Genomic DNA, 17,049 nt, shown 5'->3' with positions numbered 1-17,049 from the left:
GGGGGGGGTCTGGGGGGGAGCAGCTGAGCTGGAGGAGGAGGGACCAGCCAGGGATCAGAGATGGCCCTGCTGCACGGGTTGTGGGAGATGAAAAACGGCAGGTCTGGGGGCCCTGGCTACAGGGCAGCACAGGCGGGGGAGTTCAGGGATGAGCCCCCAGGGCGGATGCGGAAGACAGAAGGGGGTCTGCCCGCCTGCACCCTGGGGGGCAGGGGGAGGCGTCCTGGGGGAGGTTACTTCAGACTTCGAGTGGAAAGACCCGGTGCTGTCTTATTCGTCCCCCTTCCGGGCGGGTCCTCTCTCCTTCGGCTCCGTTAGGTTTTAATCAGAGAGCTGTGCGTTGTTTTGGGTAGGACTGGAGTTTGGTCCAAAATGCCACACAGCCCCTCCAGGGAATTCTGCGGGGGAAGCAGCAGGTGCGGAAACAGTCCACAGACCCACGTCAATCCACTGTCTGGTGTTCAAAGCCCCGGCCCCCGCGGGCAGGCGGAGGACTTCGCCCGGCATAGACCGGGCGGGACCCTTCACTGAGGCGCGCCGACGTCTCCGCCTCGAGGCACCTCGCACTCTGAACCATCAACTGGAACAAACAGTCTCGAGGTGCCCGCCCGGCCGCCCGGAGCAGCACGCGGCCCCCGAGTGAGTTTCTGCGAGCGTGGGGCCCGGCTCTGCTGGTCCGAGCCTTGCCGGTGGGGACGTGGGGACGGGGACCGCGGGCTCTGTCCGACTTTCCAGGGCGCTCTGCTCGGAGCCGGGGGTGGTGGCGGTCCCTGGGCGGGAGAGGCGGTCTTCCACCTCTTGGCCGAAAATGCCGGGAGAGGGCGTCTCCACGCGGGCCCCTCCGGGAAGTGGGGGAAAGCGGCGCATCCGAGCGAACGAGAAGGCAGATTCACGGGTGACAAGCTGGTGGAACCATGCGTGACGCACACAGAGGGGTGAAAGGTTGAGAGATTCGGTAAGGCGGAGAGAGAGGGAGAGAGCCGGCGAACAGGAGGGGGGGGGTGCACTCACGACACAAGGGAAACAGAAACCAACGAGCCGGCGAATCGGGGAAGAACACGGCAGAGGCCCGGGAAGAGCGCGAGGTCAGCACCGGCCGGATCTCGCTGGTGGTTTAAAATCCCCGTGGCAACAGCCAGGGGGCGCCGCGTTGCTCTGCTCCCGTGCAGCGACAGGACTGAGCAGCCTCCTCCATCCTCTTCCTCCGTCAGAAGTAAACGCTCCCCCGCGGCAGCTGCTGGAGCAAACTGGTGTGACCCACCTGAGTCTCGAGAAAACGGTTCTCAAGCCCCAGAAGCACGGAAGTCTGCAGGAACGCGCCACTTGTAAAGGGAACCGTGGGCGCTTTCCCACGGGAGTGCGGCTGCCGCAGAGCAGAGGAGCCTGGGGGGCACAACCCGCACCCCAAGGAGGGGCTGCGGTGTCGGCGTGGGGCCGCCCGGGCCTGCGCGGGGACGGCGCCCTGGGGTCGCGAACTCGGGGCGTTACGGAAACGCTCCCTGTGCGCCGGTGCGGAGAACGCGCAGTTTACGGAATAATCGACCAGGACGCGGCCAGTCCGAACGCGCTCAACACAGACGATCTGGGCGCGAGGTAATCAGGAAGTCTCCTGGGGCAAGTTCGGGTTCACGGGAGCGGCCTCTGGGCGCCAAGAGCGCAGCGTTTTCCTCCTTCTCCCAACCGCGGCTCGCGGAGCTCCTTCGTGAAACAGGCACGTGTTGAACCAGGGGGCAGCGGGAGGCAATCAGAGTGTCTCCGGTCAGCAGCACGGGGTTCCCGGGAGTGCTGCGTCTCCGTCAGCCGGACCCCGGTGGGCCGGGTCCTTCCCGAGGCCAGGGCCCACGCTCCTGGGGGGACGTGTCCGCAATTTGATGAAAAACCAGCGCTCGCCTGCTCCCCAGGGCGCTGCCTCTCTGTGACGTGACCCCGTGTGTGTGTGGGGGGGCAGGTCGGCTCGCCCACATCCCCATAGCCAGTTGCCTGCAAGTGACGGCAGCTCGTCCTTGGCCTGACACTGAGGACCGCAGGCGTGGGAGCTGTTTCCGGTGGGGAGGACAGGTTACCTCGTCTCCAGCCAGAATCAGCTCACCCGGGGAGGGACAGGAAAAGCCGGCAGCTCAGTGGGGAAGACGGCCAATTTTACACCTACGTGTTTCGAGCAATGTCAACGGGGAAGCCACTTTACAGACATTAACGGTTAGTGGCGTTGATTTGAGATGTCCTTCTCCGGGAGCTGAAAGTCATGCAAAATGGGGATTACGACGGGCCGGTCCTCCTTGAAAAGCAGGGCGAGGGTCTGCGAGGATGGCCGCCTGTGCAGGTAATCACCGCACGTTAACACAGGAGCACGCAGACGCCCGTCCGGTCTCCCCGCGACTCGGCGGGGAACGCGGTGCCCGAGGCAGGCCTGCCCTGAGGACGCGGCGCCAAGCCTTAAAGGAGCAGACACGGTTGTCCCTGCCGGGGCTGAGTGGACAGGAGGAGCGCATGGTCCCTGCCCCCTGCCCCTCTGCCCGGGGGTCCCTTGAGCCCCCGTGACAGGCCAGGGGCCTCGAGCCTCAGTCTCAGCCCCTCGGGAGACAGAGCACTTCTCCACGGCTGTGTCCGTGAGGACCCCGGCCCAGGTCAGGGTCATGAACCCACCCAGGGCGCCCAGCGCAGGACGGCCATCCACCACGCACCTCCCATTCTGTTGTTGCGTACCCTGTTCACAGATTAGACCTTGCACACGCCAGACGTTTTAGAGAAACACAGACTCGACTGTGACAGTGCATGAGGGCAACTAAGTTTGCTGGCGTTTCTTTGTGAAATTGAGATAAAATACTCCAAGTAGGTATGTATGGTAAAATACTTAACTGGATGAAGGGACAGTCTACCTAAGATTACTGTTTTATAGCAAAATGTGCACTGGCTTGAAAACGTGCTTCCGACAGAAGACCTGGGATCATTATTCAAATTAGAGTCTGCAAAACCAAGCGTCGCCCTCTTAATAAGGTCACTCTGTGCAAACTCTGGTGAACTTCAGACACAACTTTCCCTTTTATCTTCATTTTGACGAAAGCAGCCCAGCTCCCGTGTTCAGAATTCTATTAAAACTCGAACCGTTATAGGAAAACCACCCGAAAGGAGAAAGCACTGTCTCCTGAGTGGGTTTTGCCTACAGGCAAGCTTGAATATTAAATATGAGAAAATCGATAGTAGGCTGATGCCTTCTTAGCCTCCGAAAACTTTACATTACAGTAATTTGATCGATCCTTATTTTTATAGGATTAGTTAAGGACGGGGAGTGTTAGATAAATGTCAATTACTGTATATTAAGTCGACTGCTTCCTTTATTTCACCTAATGAAGTTTAAAGGGTTACAATAAAGTGTCGAGACAGGCTCAGAGGCCCCGCCGAGCACACGGGAGAGCCCCGGAGCGACCGCACAGTTGCCAGGCAGGGTTACTGAGAGCTCGCGCCCACCCCCAGCTGGGGGACCCCCTGCTCCCCGGCTCGGTACCTCTGCAGGTGGGCGGGTCCGGCTGCCAGAAGAAGCGGGTGTTGAGCTGCACACACGTGATCCTCTCCTGCCCTTGGAGCTGATACCCGGGGTCGCACTGGAAGGTGACCGTGTCCCCGGGCTCCCGGCTGTCGCCGTACCGGGTGCCGTTCTGGGGCACGCCCGGGTCGTTGCAGGTGGACGCCACTGAGGCTGCAGGGACGAGACAAGGACAGGCCCTGTGATCGGGAAGGGGCCCGTCCACGCTCACGGAGGCCTGGCACTCTCGGCCAGCGTCGCGAGTCATCCGTCCTCGTGGGAACTCCTAGGAGGGGGTTGTCACCCAGATAACCCTGGGTGACAAGGGAACTCGCACATCACCCCCCGCCCCCGCCATCACTCTGCCCATCTTCGCGCTCGCAGAGGCGCAGTTGGGGGTGGGCTTTGCCTCCTGGGTTCTGAGTTTCCCGCTTTGTTTGCTTCGGGAACCCCTGGGGCAGTGCTCCGTGCTGGCTCAGACAGAAGCGGTTTGTCCAAAGGAAAACCACGACAGCGCCGAAAGAACCAGCCCGGCTTGGGGCTCCGCAGAGGCTTTTAGCCGGACAGTGAAGGCAGTGGGCGAGGGATGTGGGATGAAGGCAAGTGCTGGAATTGCGGATTAACGGGGAAGTACCCTAAGAAAGTGTCTTCTAGCCCTGTGGACTGAGCACAAGCTGCGAGCCAAAGTGTCGCAGGTTCGATTCCCAGTCAGGGCACGTGCCTGGGTTGCAGGCCATGGCCCCCAGCAACCACACACTGATGTTTCTCTCTCTATCTCCCTCGCTTCCCTCTGTAAAAATCAATAAATATAATCTTAAAAAAAAGAAAAAAGTGTCTTCTGGCTGTGACACCCAGGCTGGGGGGGGGCAGGGCATGGCTCTGGATGGGGCGGGGCGAGGCAGGCACCGGGCAGGGGCGGGGCACAGCGAGGGGCGTGCCATGGGGGCGGGGCGGGCGCACTTACTGGAGAACTGCACGGAGAAGCCGGACTTGCTGATGAAGAAGTCGCTGTCGAACTGCAGCGTGAGCGAGTTGAAGGTGCTGTGGATGTCGCCGGGCAGCGCGGAGCCGCTCCACTCCTGCAGCAGCACGTGGCTCTCCAGGGGCCCGTCCCACACCTTCAGGATGTCGTGGTTGGTCTCCGTGTCGAACACGATGAAGTGCAGGCTGCGGAGAGAGCGCGGCTCGCGAGGGTCACCTCACGTCCCCGCGAGGACGCCGAAGCGCACGCCGGCACACGGGCTCGTGGCGCTGGCTTAACCCCGCCCACGAGCACCTGTCCGTGACCTGACCCGTGGGTGGGGCCAAGCCGCAGTGCCCTCAGCGCACCTGCGCAAGCGGAGGGGACACCGCCTTCCGCAGAGACCACCTACCGAGGCCTGCGCTGAGCCCCTTCCAGGGGTGAAACAGTGCCTTTGGAGGCTGCCAGCTCCTTCCTCGTGCAAAGCTTTCCCGGCGCACACCTCCAGGTCGAGTGTGGCGGGGCTTTGCTGTAGGTTCGCAGGGGCAGGCTTTACCTGTGCGCCGCTGTTGTTCTCGCGACGCCCACGAGGTGGCAGCGTGCGCGCCGGAGAGAAGGCGGAGGCGGCCCTGCGGGACAGGCTGCGCCCGCCCGCCTCTCTGATGGGACCTCGTGTTGCATTTGCTTCTATCAATTCCGCTTTCGGAAAAATGCAGTTACTTGAAATACCGATGCCAGGAGGAAATGTAAACTGCCAGCGCTTCCCTTCACGGAACGTGAGAGGAGGCGATGTGTAATATACACTCCTTCCTCTATGAAATTTAAACCACTGTTATTAGATTTGCAGATATTTTCTGGAGCAACGTAGAGATCTCCGGCTCAGGAAGCGCCTTGCCGGAGGAGGCAGCGGGCCTCGGGGCCTGTTCACGGCAACCGGAGTAGATGGGGCGGGGGGAGCCGAGGCACCAGCCCAGACCTGCACTTCCTGCGTGTGCCGATTTCTAGGTTTTTTATTTACTGCTCCGCGCACAAAGTCGTAAGGGAGATTAAAAAATCAGGGTAGGCGGCATACAGAAACCTGTACACAAACCTTAACTGGCTATTTTGTGTGCATTACGTATTCAAAAATACCTATCTTGCCCTGCATAAAGTATAGAATAGACAATTTACTTTAAAATGTTCAACGTGAAATCTTTTCACTATGGAGAGAAGAGCAGAGTGCAGCACACACAAGCCGCGTCCCCCCCCCACCCCCCCGCGCGCTAACACTCCACCCGGTCTGCTTCAGATCCTTCTAAAGAATAAAGTCCTGCAGGTACAGCCAGACCCCTCCCCACTGAGCCCTCTGCCCTCCCTGCCACCCGCCCCCCAAAACGGAGAGGGGCAGTCCCACTCGTGTTTTCACGATGTTCAGACCGACGTGCCCTCCTGCTCTCCCCACGCGGGGTGCAGGCCTCGTGTGTGTGTGTCTCACAATAATCACACATAATGGATGTCATTCTGGTGTGTGCTGGTCTCATTTCCCAGCTGCTTTCTACACTCGGCATTATGTGAACTCCCTCCACCCTGAAAAGTGTCACGTTGGGGGCAGCCACAAACAGGAGATGGAACGAAAAGGACTATTTGCATTGTTGTCAGGAAGCATACAGCAGTGAAGAGTAATTCCGTGGCATCCGAGTCCTCCGCCCGGAAAACCACACGCAATGTCGAGACAAACTGCGTAAGGCCTCAGAAACCGGACGATGCACCGGCCAGGGGCCTGCCAGTGCATCGGTGTCAGTTTTCCTCAGATTCACCCACTGGAGCAGCGCGGCTCCAGCAGAAACCCCGGCAGTTCCTTCTGCAGAAAGTAACGAGTGTCTGTGACATGCACAGGGAAACGCAAGGGGCCGAGAACGGCCCTGGCAGCCCGGTGGGAAAGATCAGCGCTGGAGCATCATGGTACGGGGTTCCAGGACTCGTGGGAAAGTGATTAAGTAATAAATATAGAAGGACACCAGGCCGGATGGACAAATCGATCCACGAAGTATATGGAATTCTCTCTGGGAAAGGTCAGAGGGTAGTGCAGAGAAAACGGACTCTTCAATGAATGGACAATGACACTTTACCCTGGACAAAACAAGATTCCTTGACTCTTCCTCATATCACACACAAAAGTTACTTCCAGATGGATTGGAAACATAGATGAAGAAGGAAAAATAAATCTTCTATTAAAAAAAACAAACCTAAGATAATATTGCTACAACTTTGGGCAGGCAAGAGTTGTTTGCTTTTTTTTAAAATCTGGACAGAAAAACACTCAGAACATTCTCAACAAAACATTTGGTGTTACCTAATATAAGTGCCAATAAGAGGCCCATAAACTGTAAAAGAAAATGTATCAAAATAAGTTGGACTCACTGAAATTAAGAGTCTGCGTGCATCTGAGACTGAATGGCTGACTGCAGCGTATAAGATGTTCTATATTCTTATATTTTGTGTGTTATTTATTATATGTAAGTGTTACAAGTGTTGTATATAACCCACAAAAGACTGCACACAGGTGTGCAAAACTTTTGCGCAAGTCAAAAGCGCAAGACAGCCCAGTGCAGGCAACACAGTTCGTCAGAGGGGATGGTCCCAGGCCAGTCAGCCTGCAGGGGGCGCCGGCGGGGGTCAGTCACCAGAAACTCGCGGACCCCGCCCACCCGCGCGGCTCACAGGGAGACAGCAGCCCAGGCCACGTGCCATTGGGAGGTGGCACCCGAAAATCGCCGGCACTGTGATGGGCGTGCGCCCGGGGCCGGCGCCTGGGACGCTGCGACAGCACCCGCCGTGGCCCGAGGAAGGGCCCGCCACCACCCGCAGCTCCCGACGTGCTGGGTGTGTGCCCGAGAGGAACGCACGCCTTCTCCGCGTGACTCTCGAACCCGGAGCCGGCAGCACCGTCTGCAGTCTGCAGCGTCCCCAGAGTGGACTCAAGTGTCCGCGCGTCCATCCGCGCCCGGCAGGGACCGGTGCGTTCCCCCGGGGATAGCCCGGGCGCCCCTACAGGCTGATTGTCACTGGGAGTGCGGCCGCGGGAACCAAGACGCGGAACTGACCTCACGGCACAGCTCCACTCAGGAGATGGACGTTCAAAGCGGCCCACCGCCCAGAAGCCAGGGCCGGGGTCGTCGTCAAGGAGACGGGCTGTGGGCGGAGCCCAGAGGGCGCCCCGGTCCTGGTCACGCGGGCTGCTGTTCGGAGCACGGGCCGTGCACACGCATGTCACAGGTCAGCGAGAAGCCTACCCACACGCACACACACACGCACACACACACACACACACCTGCTGCCCCGAGTTGTGCTGCTTTGGAAAAAGTCTCAGGACCCCAACAAAACTCGGAGCGAGAGGCATCATGCGACAGAGAAACACAGATCGCTCAGCTGTCCCCCCCCCTCCCTTTGTGCCCCCACCAGGGATCGAACCTGCAGCCTGGGCATGTTCCCTGACCGGGGGTGGGGTGAAGCCACAGCCCTCTGGTGCTCGGGATGACGCTCCAACCGACTGAGCCACCCAGCCCGGGGCTAAAATGACTTTTTAATGAAGAAGCGTAAGGCTGCCTGGCAGGCGTAGCTCAGTGGACTGAGCGCAGGCTGCGAACCAAAGCATCGCAGGTTCGATTCCCAGTCAGGGCACATGCCTGGGTTGCAGGCCACGGCCCCCAGCAACCGCACATGGATGTTTCTCTCTTTCTCTCTCTCCTTCCCTTCCCTCTCTAAAAATAAATAGGTAAAATCTTTAAAAAAAAAGCGTAAGCCCCCCAGGGTGGGGGTGGTGGACGAGGGTGCCCGTGCCCGTGCAGGACCCTCGGTCGGCAGGCTGGCGACAGGGAGGGGCAGCGGGGCGGGCGCTGGCGGAGTGGGGAGGGAAGGCTTCCGGAGAAGAGGTCCCGAGAAGCAGGGACCAGGGCAGCATGGGGGGATGGCGGCCCGGGGACCCGAGGGGTGCCCTGGGCCTCTGGACACATGGCGTGGACACCCCAGAGCCCGGGCTCAGGAGGCAGAGAGCGGTGGGCCATGGGGGAGGGGTGGTGGGGGTGGTGTCCAGGGAAGAGGACCCCTGCCTTCCAGACGGGATAGCAAGAGGGCCTTTCTGCTGGGGGGCTGGCCTGTTCACTGCTGAGTCCCAGAAGAGGGGGGAGCTGGGGGCGGGCAGTGGGGAGAAGAGGGGGGAGCTGGGGGCGGGCAGTGGGGAGAAGAGGGGGGAGCTGGAGGGGGGGGCAGCGGGGGAAACCGGGGAGGACGGGTCCAGAGGGGCGGGCGCTTCTCTGTGCGGACACAGAGCGTGTGCAGGTGGACGCCACAGATAAACCCCCAAGGGCTCCGCCTGCGGGATCCGGAGGGAGGGTGTGACGCCCCAGCAGGGAGCCCGGCGGGCAGGTCGGCGGGGGCCCAGAGAGCGGGAGAAGGCGAGCGTGGACCTGGAAAGGTCACTCGGGAGAAGATTAAGGTGGGGGGCAGGGAGGGGCGCCCCGACTGGGAGCGGCAGATAAGGCGGGAGCAGAGATAAGCCCGGAGCCCGGAGCTGGGCTGTCACAGGCAGCTGACAGGCAGCTGGTTTCTGCCGCCGCCTCTCCCGGGGGAGGGAAGGCCATCCCCCCAGAACACTGCGGAGCCCCCAGTGAGATCCCGGCTTCTTCTGAGTCGGGAAAGATCGCAGGTTGGGGACGGGGGGAGAGGAGAAGTGAAGTTCATACTGAGAGTGCAAGTCCCCCAGGAGGGCCACTGGCACCAGCAGACCTGGGGCGTGGGGCGGGACCGAGGCCAGGAGACTTGGGGACCCAAGCAGGACGCTGTGGGGCCTGGGCGTCTGGGGGCCGGCCGTGTCCCCGGAATGGGAGGGGGCGCCCAGGTCCCCGCCCGCCGTCCTGCTGCGAATCGACGTCACCGTAATTCCCGTGTTACTTCCAAGGCCAGCACTTCCCTGCTCCTGCCCTCGTGCCAGCTCCCCCGGTCACCGCCCCTGTGTACGAAGCGTCACCTGGGTTTCTGCCCGCTGGACAGGGAGGTGACGCTGCTGTCTGTGTGTGAGCCGCAGTGACCGGTGACAGGGCTTCGGGAGAGTACAGTCTGTGGGCATAGTCTGTGACGGGCGGGGACTTGGGGCCCGGAGGCCTAGGGCCAGCTGGTCCCCGCCACGGTCTCTCCCAGCTCATCCACAGGGTGACCACAAGGTCACAGGTGCTTGGGGGACTGGTGTCAGTGAGACCACGTGTGTCAGCCCCTCTCACTCACGGTGCTGCATGGCTGGGTGGGGGCCCCGAGCCCAGCGGTGGGCCCCCCAGCCACAGAGGGACTGGAGTCCAGCCGTGGGCTCGGGCGGACTGCCTGCTGCTACTGCTCCCTTTCTTCTGACGGCTGGACGCCTCTCCCTGGGGACTCCCTCACCCGTGCAGGAAGGCAGGGGACGCCCCCTCCCGGCTGCGGTGGGAGGGGGGAGGCTGGGAGGCTTTGGTGCCTGGCCCAGCCTGCCTGGGATGCCGGCGCGACACTGGCACCGGCACCGGCACCGGCACAGCCACGGGCCGGAGGCTGCGCACGGAGACCGTGAGGACGCCCCACAAGGAGCATGCCGGCTGGCGCTTCCTCACAGGGCCCTGGGCGTGTGGTCAGCGTAAACGAGAGCACGCCTGGCTCTCCGAGCCGGATCGCACCGTCTCGCTACAGCCCCTCGGGGCCAGAAACAAACTCAGCCCCCCCCACCCCCCGGGGGCGCCAGGGCCCGCCCCCTCGTCACTGTCCACGTCTGCAGAGGGACCACCGTGACCAGGCGGTCGGTCGCTTGTGACAGGCCTGTGGTGTTCGGGGGGCCACGTGGACCCTTCCACAGCCTCCCCCTCGGCCGGCCCCTGAGGCCGCGTCCGCACCACAAGCGGAAAGACGTTCCCCGACCGTTGCCCAGACGGCCCAGCCTGCCGAGGAGCCTTCGGATCCGCGGGCGACACGCACGCACGGTTCACGCACGCACGGTTAGGCGAGTCGGCGCCCTCACGCCGTTGGGCCGGCCACAGGCGCGCCCCGCAGGGGCCGGGCCGGTCCCAGGGAGGCCTGCAGGTGTGACTCCTGATGAGGCCGGGTGACTGCGTCGGTTTTAACTACCTTCTGCTCAGGTGACCGCTTTGCAGCCTCGGTGTGAACACTGCAAACTCCTCCCGGACCCCAGTGCCCCGCAACAAGCATTGTGGGGTCTCCTGTTACCTCGAGTAAAAAGTTACAGGAAAATGCCCTGGCTGGCGTAGCTCAGTGGATTGAGCTCGGGCTGCGAACCAAAGTGTCGCAGGTTCGATTCCCGGTCAGGGCACATGCCTGGGTTGCAGGCCATGGCCCCCAGCAACCGCACATGGATGTTTCTCTCTCTCTCTCTCTCTCTCTCTCCCTCTCTCTCTCTCTCCCTCCCTTCCCTCTCTAAAAATAAATAAATAAAATCTTTAAAAAAAAAGTTACAGGAAAACGCACTCGGAAATCGCTCCGGGCCTCAGGGACACCGAGGTCGGCCGGGAGGGGGAGGCCGACATGCGGGAGCCGGCCCGTCCGTCACCTGTACGGGGTCCTGGTGCTTCTTCATGGTTTTAAGAGAAAAAAAAAACATTTACAGTAAAAACCAAAGAATCATAGTGTGAGTGTGTAATAATGAATTCTGTTTATGTTCAGAATGTTTAATGCTTCAGTCCCTGGACTCCTGATTACATAAGGGACAGATTCCTCACTTTCAAGCAAGGAGCGGAAGTAATGTGTTGGCTCTCTCACCGCCGAATGACCAGGCCTCAGTAACCTAGGCAACAGATGCCGAGGCCAAGACTAGACCCGGTTTTTTCTTTTTCCCCAGCACTGGTGCCGCCTGAAGCCTGCAGCACTGTGTCATGCGCCTTCTGCATGCCGTTCCCCAAACCAAAGTGCTCACACCCAGCCTCCAGGCCGTCCCCGAGGGGAAGCACTGGGGGGGTCCGGGGTGCAGCTGAGGGTCCACCGAGCAGTGAGCCCCAAAACCTGTGCCGCCTTCTCGGCCTCCTCACCAGGAAGGACTCGGGGCCGTATGTTAAAGAGATCGGACGACGGATTCGGTCAGCTCTCATGTTGGAAAGATAAGTAACAGAAGGAAAAAAATCCCAGAACAGGAAACTGGTGGGACAAGGCCGCTCTCATCCTAGCATGTTGCTGCTTAAATACGGAAGTCAGTTCCTGATGCAGAAGTTATGCACTGTTAGTGCCTCACTCACTATGTATTGGTTTCTTTTCTCTCTCCTTATCAGCATGTTCACGAAGCAGGAGACGCACCTGCCGAGGGGAAAGCCTTGCCGGGTCTGAGTTTAGAGCCACTGGCTCGCCCCCACTCTCGGGAAAGGAGCCGAGAGGCACCCGGCGGTGTGGGGGGGAAACCAGCCCCCGCCGCGCCCGGGCGGGAAGCGCACCCTGTCTCCGGAGAGTCACGTGTCCGATGACCCCCAGGGTGTTGTCCAAACCAGGCCCACGCCCTGGCTGCTGGTTACGTGGATCCAGCCTTCGGGAATTCGAAGTGGAGAACCGGCATTAATTGTATCGAGTTCCCTGGACAAGAGACCGCATTGGTCTTCATGAAGAATGCAGAACCCTACCTTCTATCGCTCAAATAAAGCTCACTTTTGTCCCGAAACACCAATAAGTACACACTCAGTTATCTTAATTAATGACCCAGGTTCAATACTATAAAACAATATTTTGCATTGAATATATGTGTGTGTGTGTATATATATTTCTTCTGAGTTCCTTCTCTGCCCCTGGCAGGCCGTGAGACTCCTCCCCTTAGGTGTGAAAGCGAGGACACTGCACCGTGTGCGTTTAGGTCACTGGAAGGTGCGGACAGGGGGCCGGGTTGGAACAGGGGCCGGCGGTCCCAGCGAGGGTGGCTGTCACAGGAAGGGGCCCCAGCGGCATGGGACAGAACATGCATCCCCTCTCTCCACCCCTCCCGTGTTCATATGAAGTCACACGGTCACAGCACGACGAGTCTGTTTCACACGGTCACTGAGTTGGCTGGGCACCCGGTGGGGAAGAACCACAGGCACCGGCTTGGGCAGGTGCCCGCCCGCCTGCAGAACAAGGCGTCACCTCTCACTTCCTGTCAACGTCACGGCTGCAAGGAAGGGGCCGGGGGCCGGGGGTGCTCAGCCTCCGAGGGCGCAGTGGGAAGGGAGGGGTGCGAGGGGTGGAGACTTGGGGGCGTGGGCCGGGGGAGGGGTGGGAGGAGTGAAAGGGAACAGATGCTGTGGGGGGAGTCAAGGCCGACTACAGGCAGAGGAGAGTTCTTGGGAGGAGCGAGGGGGTTTTAGAGGTGCTGCTGAGGGGGGCTCGCTCCCCCGCCCCGTCCGCCGGGAGCTGTAAGGGAAGGGCAAGTTGTCTGGGAACGACTCTCCTGCCTGTGGCTGTTGACGCAGCTCCCGACTAGAGCACGAAGGACTCACGCACTTTAAAAACATGGCTCCTGTTGGTTTACTCAGCAGGTTTTAAGAACTTACCCCAATAACGCAGACCCTTTGGCCGAAACAGAACTCTTTCTCTAAGAGTGTCTGCACAGGCCTGTGAGGGCCAGTCACCTCCGCACCTTTGGGTGGGGGGAATGCCGCCCCGGCATACCCCACACGTACCTGGGGACCCCAGGAGATGACCGCACGTCCCTCCTGGCCAGCACGTAAGCCCCGCCCAGTGGGACCTGACGTGTCCCGCACTGAGAGGCGGGGAGGCGTCTCCAGGCCCCCGCGTGCCCGTGAGACCGTGGTCTCTGCTTCGGCGAAGGGCTCATTGGCCGACAGGATGAGAGCGGGCATGTGTGCACGTCACCCCCTCCCACTAAGGGCCCTCCTCGCGACCAGCCCGCTGGCGGAACAGAGACCTGGGCTGGAAAGGCCCGGCCCCGCCCCCCCGACCACCCGGCTGAGGCCGCGCACCTGAGTGAGGCCAGCTGGCACCACCCCCGGCCAACCCCGCCCACACCACACCTGCCCGGACAGTCCACCGAGGAAGGCGTGGGCACACGGAGAACTGTTTGGAGCAACTGAGCTCCGGGGGCCGGTTTGTTACGCAGCAGAAGAAGCTGACTGACGCACTCTCCCTTCTTTTCCTCCGCTCCATGTGGTCCTCACGCAGCGCAAGCCCGGGAGCCAGTGGAAATTCGCTGCCGCCGTCCCGTCGCCTTCCCCCAACCCCGGTCCCGGAGAGTGACGGAGAGACGCCTGACCCCTCTGACCCCTCTGTCCCAGCAGCAGACTCGCCTCTCCTCAGGCCTCTGGCTGGACGGGAGACACCCACCTGATGGTCTTCCCCGGGTCCGCCTCTATGACCCAGGTGCAGTGCAGGTTGTTGTCATAGGGCGCCGGGTAGCCGGGGGACAGGAGGCGCCCCGAGGTGGCCGCGTGGATCTGCCCGCCGCACTCCGCTGCAGACAGGGGACACACAGGGACAAGGGGACGGTCACTCTGGGCGTCACGGGCTCTGACGGGGCCATGAAATGCCGAACCCATCACATGCATGAGACACAATGGGTCAGCCCCCCCTCTGTCTCTGTCTCTGTCACTTCCCTTGACTTGCTCCCAGGGTCACCCAGAGGGAGAGGCCCCTCCTCAGAGCAACGAGAGTTGAGAGCACAGAGCAGAGACGCACCCGTGTTAGATTTCCTGTAATTCTCTGCACATCGTCTCAATGAAACGGTGCTGGTAGAACGGCCTTTTCTACCTCACAGCACCTGCACGGATGCTGGGGACACATGGGGAGCCCCGGAGGGGTGGCCGTGGGGGCGGGGGTCCCCACTCACCCACGCAGGACGGCAAGGGCTGGTCCCACACCCGCCGGCCGCCGCTCAGGCAGGTCAGGGTGTTGCTGCCGTGCATGGTGTAGCCCGGGTTGCAGCTGAACAGGACGGTGGTGTCCGCGAAGTGGCCTTCGTCCCGGAGCCGGTAGCCATAGCTGGGCACCCCGGGGTCCTCACACTTCACGAGGTCGAAGCCTAGGAGGAAAGGGGGCAGTGAGCAGAGGCCCCGCGGGGTGTGGGGGGGGGTTCCAGCGTCAGCTACGAAGGAGAGAGACCCTGTGGCCCCTGACGTGCGGGCAGAAACGACAGCCGTGAACCTGAGAAGAGGACGCACACACACGCGCACACACACACACACACACACACGGGGCCGCGGGCGGGCTGACTTGTTAGCCGTGTGCTGCTCCCGGGCTCCGGCCCCTGCTTTGCCCCCGTGTCTGGGTGGGACCAGCAAGGTGCATCCCAAGGGGCTCCAGGCGGCCATGGCTGGCCCCCTCTCTGGCCACGGGGCTGGCTGGCTCTCCAGACAGCCCGAAGCCGTTCCTGCCCCGATCTCCCCTCTGCAGCCCACCAGGGCCTTCCGGATGGAGGGCAGCCCCCCCGACCGGGCCGACAGGGTGCTCCTGGGGGGCTGCTCCGCCAGCGCTCGCTCTGGGCCGACATCCAGAGCCACCTGCAGGCCCTCGTGCCCCTCCCTCTGGGACTCCGAGGCCTCCCCCTCCGAGGGGAACTGACACGCAGCCCCTGCCCGCAGCAGACAGGGCCTCCGGCCACCCCCGAGGGTCACCCCCAGTGGCCACCGGCCGCGGCACGGGGGTTGGCGAGAGGCTCCGTGCACAGCAGAAGCTCCGGGGCTGAGTCACGACACCGTGTCCCCGAGCTTGGCCCTTAGACTCAGGGGGACCGAGGGTGGAAGTGAAGGCTGGGCCCAGAACTGGGGGGGGGGGCGTGTTTTCAGGGCGTCAGTGAGGAGCACCGTGCAGCCCCACTGTTCCTCTGTGCAGCACCCTGCGGTGCAAAGCTCGGCCATTTGAACGGGAGCTGGAGACAGCGGCACCACCTGGGCTGCTCACGCCTGTTTCTGCCTCACTGCACTCAAAACAGAATAAAATCGTTAAAAATGAGTATGTGGCTGTCGCCAAGTCTGCCTACCACACCCGCCTCCCAGGAAGGGAACTTCAGCCCCAAACCCACGGGCCGCCTCCCCCGGGGCCTCTCCGGGGTCCGGGCCCAGCCGAGGGGCCTTGTCCGGGACAGAGGCTCCCCCTGTGACCGTCTGCTCTCCGTGGTTGGGAACAGTCTCCTTCCGTGAAGTGCTTTTCTGGCAAGTGTCTCCAAACACCCGGAGGGCGCGAGCCCGGGGAACACCGACCCCAGTGAGCTGTGCAAAAACACCGATGCTGCCCCATATGTTTCAGAAATCTAACCTGCAGAAGGATCAATGGCGACCTGAGGTCCAAGTCTTGCTCCACAACCTTTGTTTACAAAACTGCACATCGATACTTCCGAGTCCCACGGGGGACCCCAAACCAGCAGGACGCTTCCGCCGCGGTATCGGTCTTGGCTGAGGCGGACTGGAAGCCTGGGCGGGGACTCGGTGTAGGCTGCTTGTCGCCCCGGCCCCATTCCCTCTGCCCTGGGCTGCAGCCCAGCGAGACTAGTCGTAAGGGTGCCCACCGGAGGAACCGTTACTGTGACACCGTGTTTTTTAGAGCGCACTGTGAAGACGGAGAGTGTGACAAATGCCATTGTTCGCACGCACAGCGCGGCCCGCACACAGGGCCACCAAGTCTGCCTGCGGACCTGGGGGACGTCTTCCTCATCGGTCAGGGCTGGTTCCCGAACTTGCATTTTCGAGCTGCCACTTCCTTTGCCCAGAATTTCCCAAAGCCAGTTGTTTACGGAAAGGAATTGGCAAGGAAATGAACACAGCGTGGTGCGCTTAAATCTCAGCCATTGTCCAGGAGGCCTCCGTCAGAAACAGGCTGATCTCCCCGGCGCCCCCTCCCCCGCCCCCCACACACGGAATAAGTGGGTGCAGTGACGGAGGTGACTGACTAAATTCCCGTGGGAGCCATCTTTGTACATATCAAACCAGCCCGATGTTCCCCTTAACCTTACACAATGTTGCAGTGCCGTGTGTCAGTTACCTCCCGGGGAAGCCGGGGAGACAAAGAAGCAAACCCCTGACTGATGGGGGGGGGGCGCCTGAAGGAACTTGCAATCCTAGCAGCCTGTGCACACGCCCACCGTCCTGCACAGAAATGGAATCAGCCGTCCTCCTCAGTCCAGGACTCAGGGGCTCCCCCTACCCTCGCCCACCCCCCCAGGTGTGTTTGCGTGTTTGCCGTCACTGGTTGCTCACGGCGTCTCTGCACAAGGTCCCCGACTTGCTCTGAGCTCGGAGGTGACACGGTGTAGCGCGTCGTCATCGGGCCCGAGGTTGCATTCGCTCCCCGAGCTGCCCCCTCCCATGTCCGCCGGTGCAATGGTGCCGACGCCGTTTCCCTTCTGCCGGCGTGCTGACGAGATCCGGATGCCGGGCCCGGCTCTGGGCCCTAACGCTCCCTTCCACGAGACACGCCGCAGTTCAGTGACTTTCAGCCAGTGCGCCACAGGCTCTTTCAAACACGCGGTGCCTGGCTGTTCAGTCAGGGCACTCACCTCTTCCCTTAGACCGACCGTCGGGTAAAAAGTAACAATAAAAAGTAGCAATGACAGCAGCCCACACAACCACGGCTGTCTGCGGTGAGTGAAGCAAAG

General features: G+C 61.5%; 1 protein-coding gene across 1 annotated transcript in view; it reads right to left on the bottom strand.

Moving 5' to 3' along the window:
- The window catches only part of LOC114508849 (CUB and sushi domain-containing protein 1), a 416,019-nt gene that overhangs the window by 121,218 nt on the left and 277,752 nt on the right, over positions 1-17,049 (bottom strand). Inside the window, exons 25-28 of the mRNA XM_036011116.1 lie at positions 14,290-14,481; positions 13,788-13,914; positions 4,485-4,687; positions 3,503-3,694 (exon numbers count right to left, since the gene is read on the bottom strand). Coding sequence (XP_035867009.1) covers positions 3,503-3,694; positions 4,485-4,687; positions 13,788-13,914; positions 14,290-14,481 — 714 coding nt within the window. The remainder of the gene's footprint in view (positions 1-3,502; positions 3,695-4,484; positions 4,688-13,787; positions 13,915-14,289; positions 14,482-17,049) is intronic.

This window comes from Phyllostomus discolor, chromosome 11 (assembly GCF_004126475.2).
Source record: "Phyllostomus discolor isolate MPI-MPIP mPhyDis1 chromosome 11, mPhyDis1.pri.v3, whole genome shotgun sequence".
Taxonomy (NCBI): Eukaryota; Metazoa; Chordata; class Mammalia; order Chiroptera; family Phyllostomidae; genus Phyllostomus; species Phyllostomus discolor.
The sequence above is the reverse complement of the archived record's forward strand: the minus strand, read 5'-3'. Positions and strand labels throughout refer to the sequence as shown.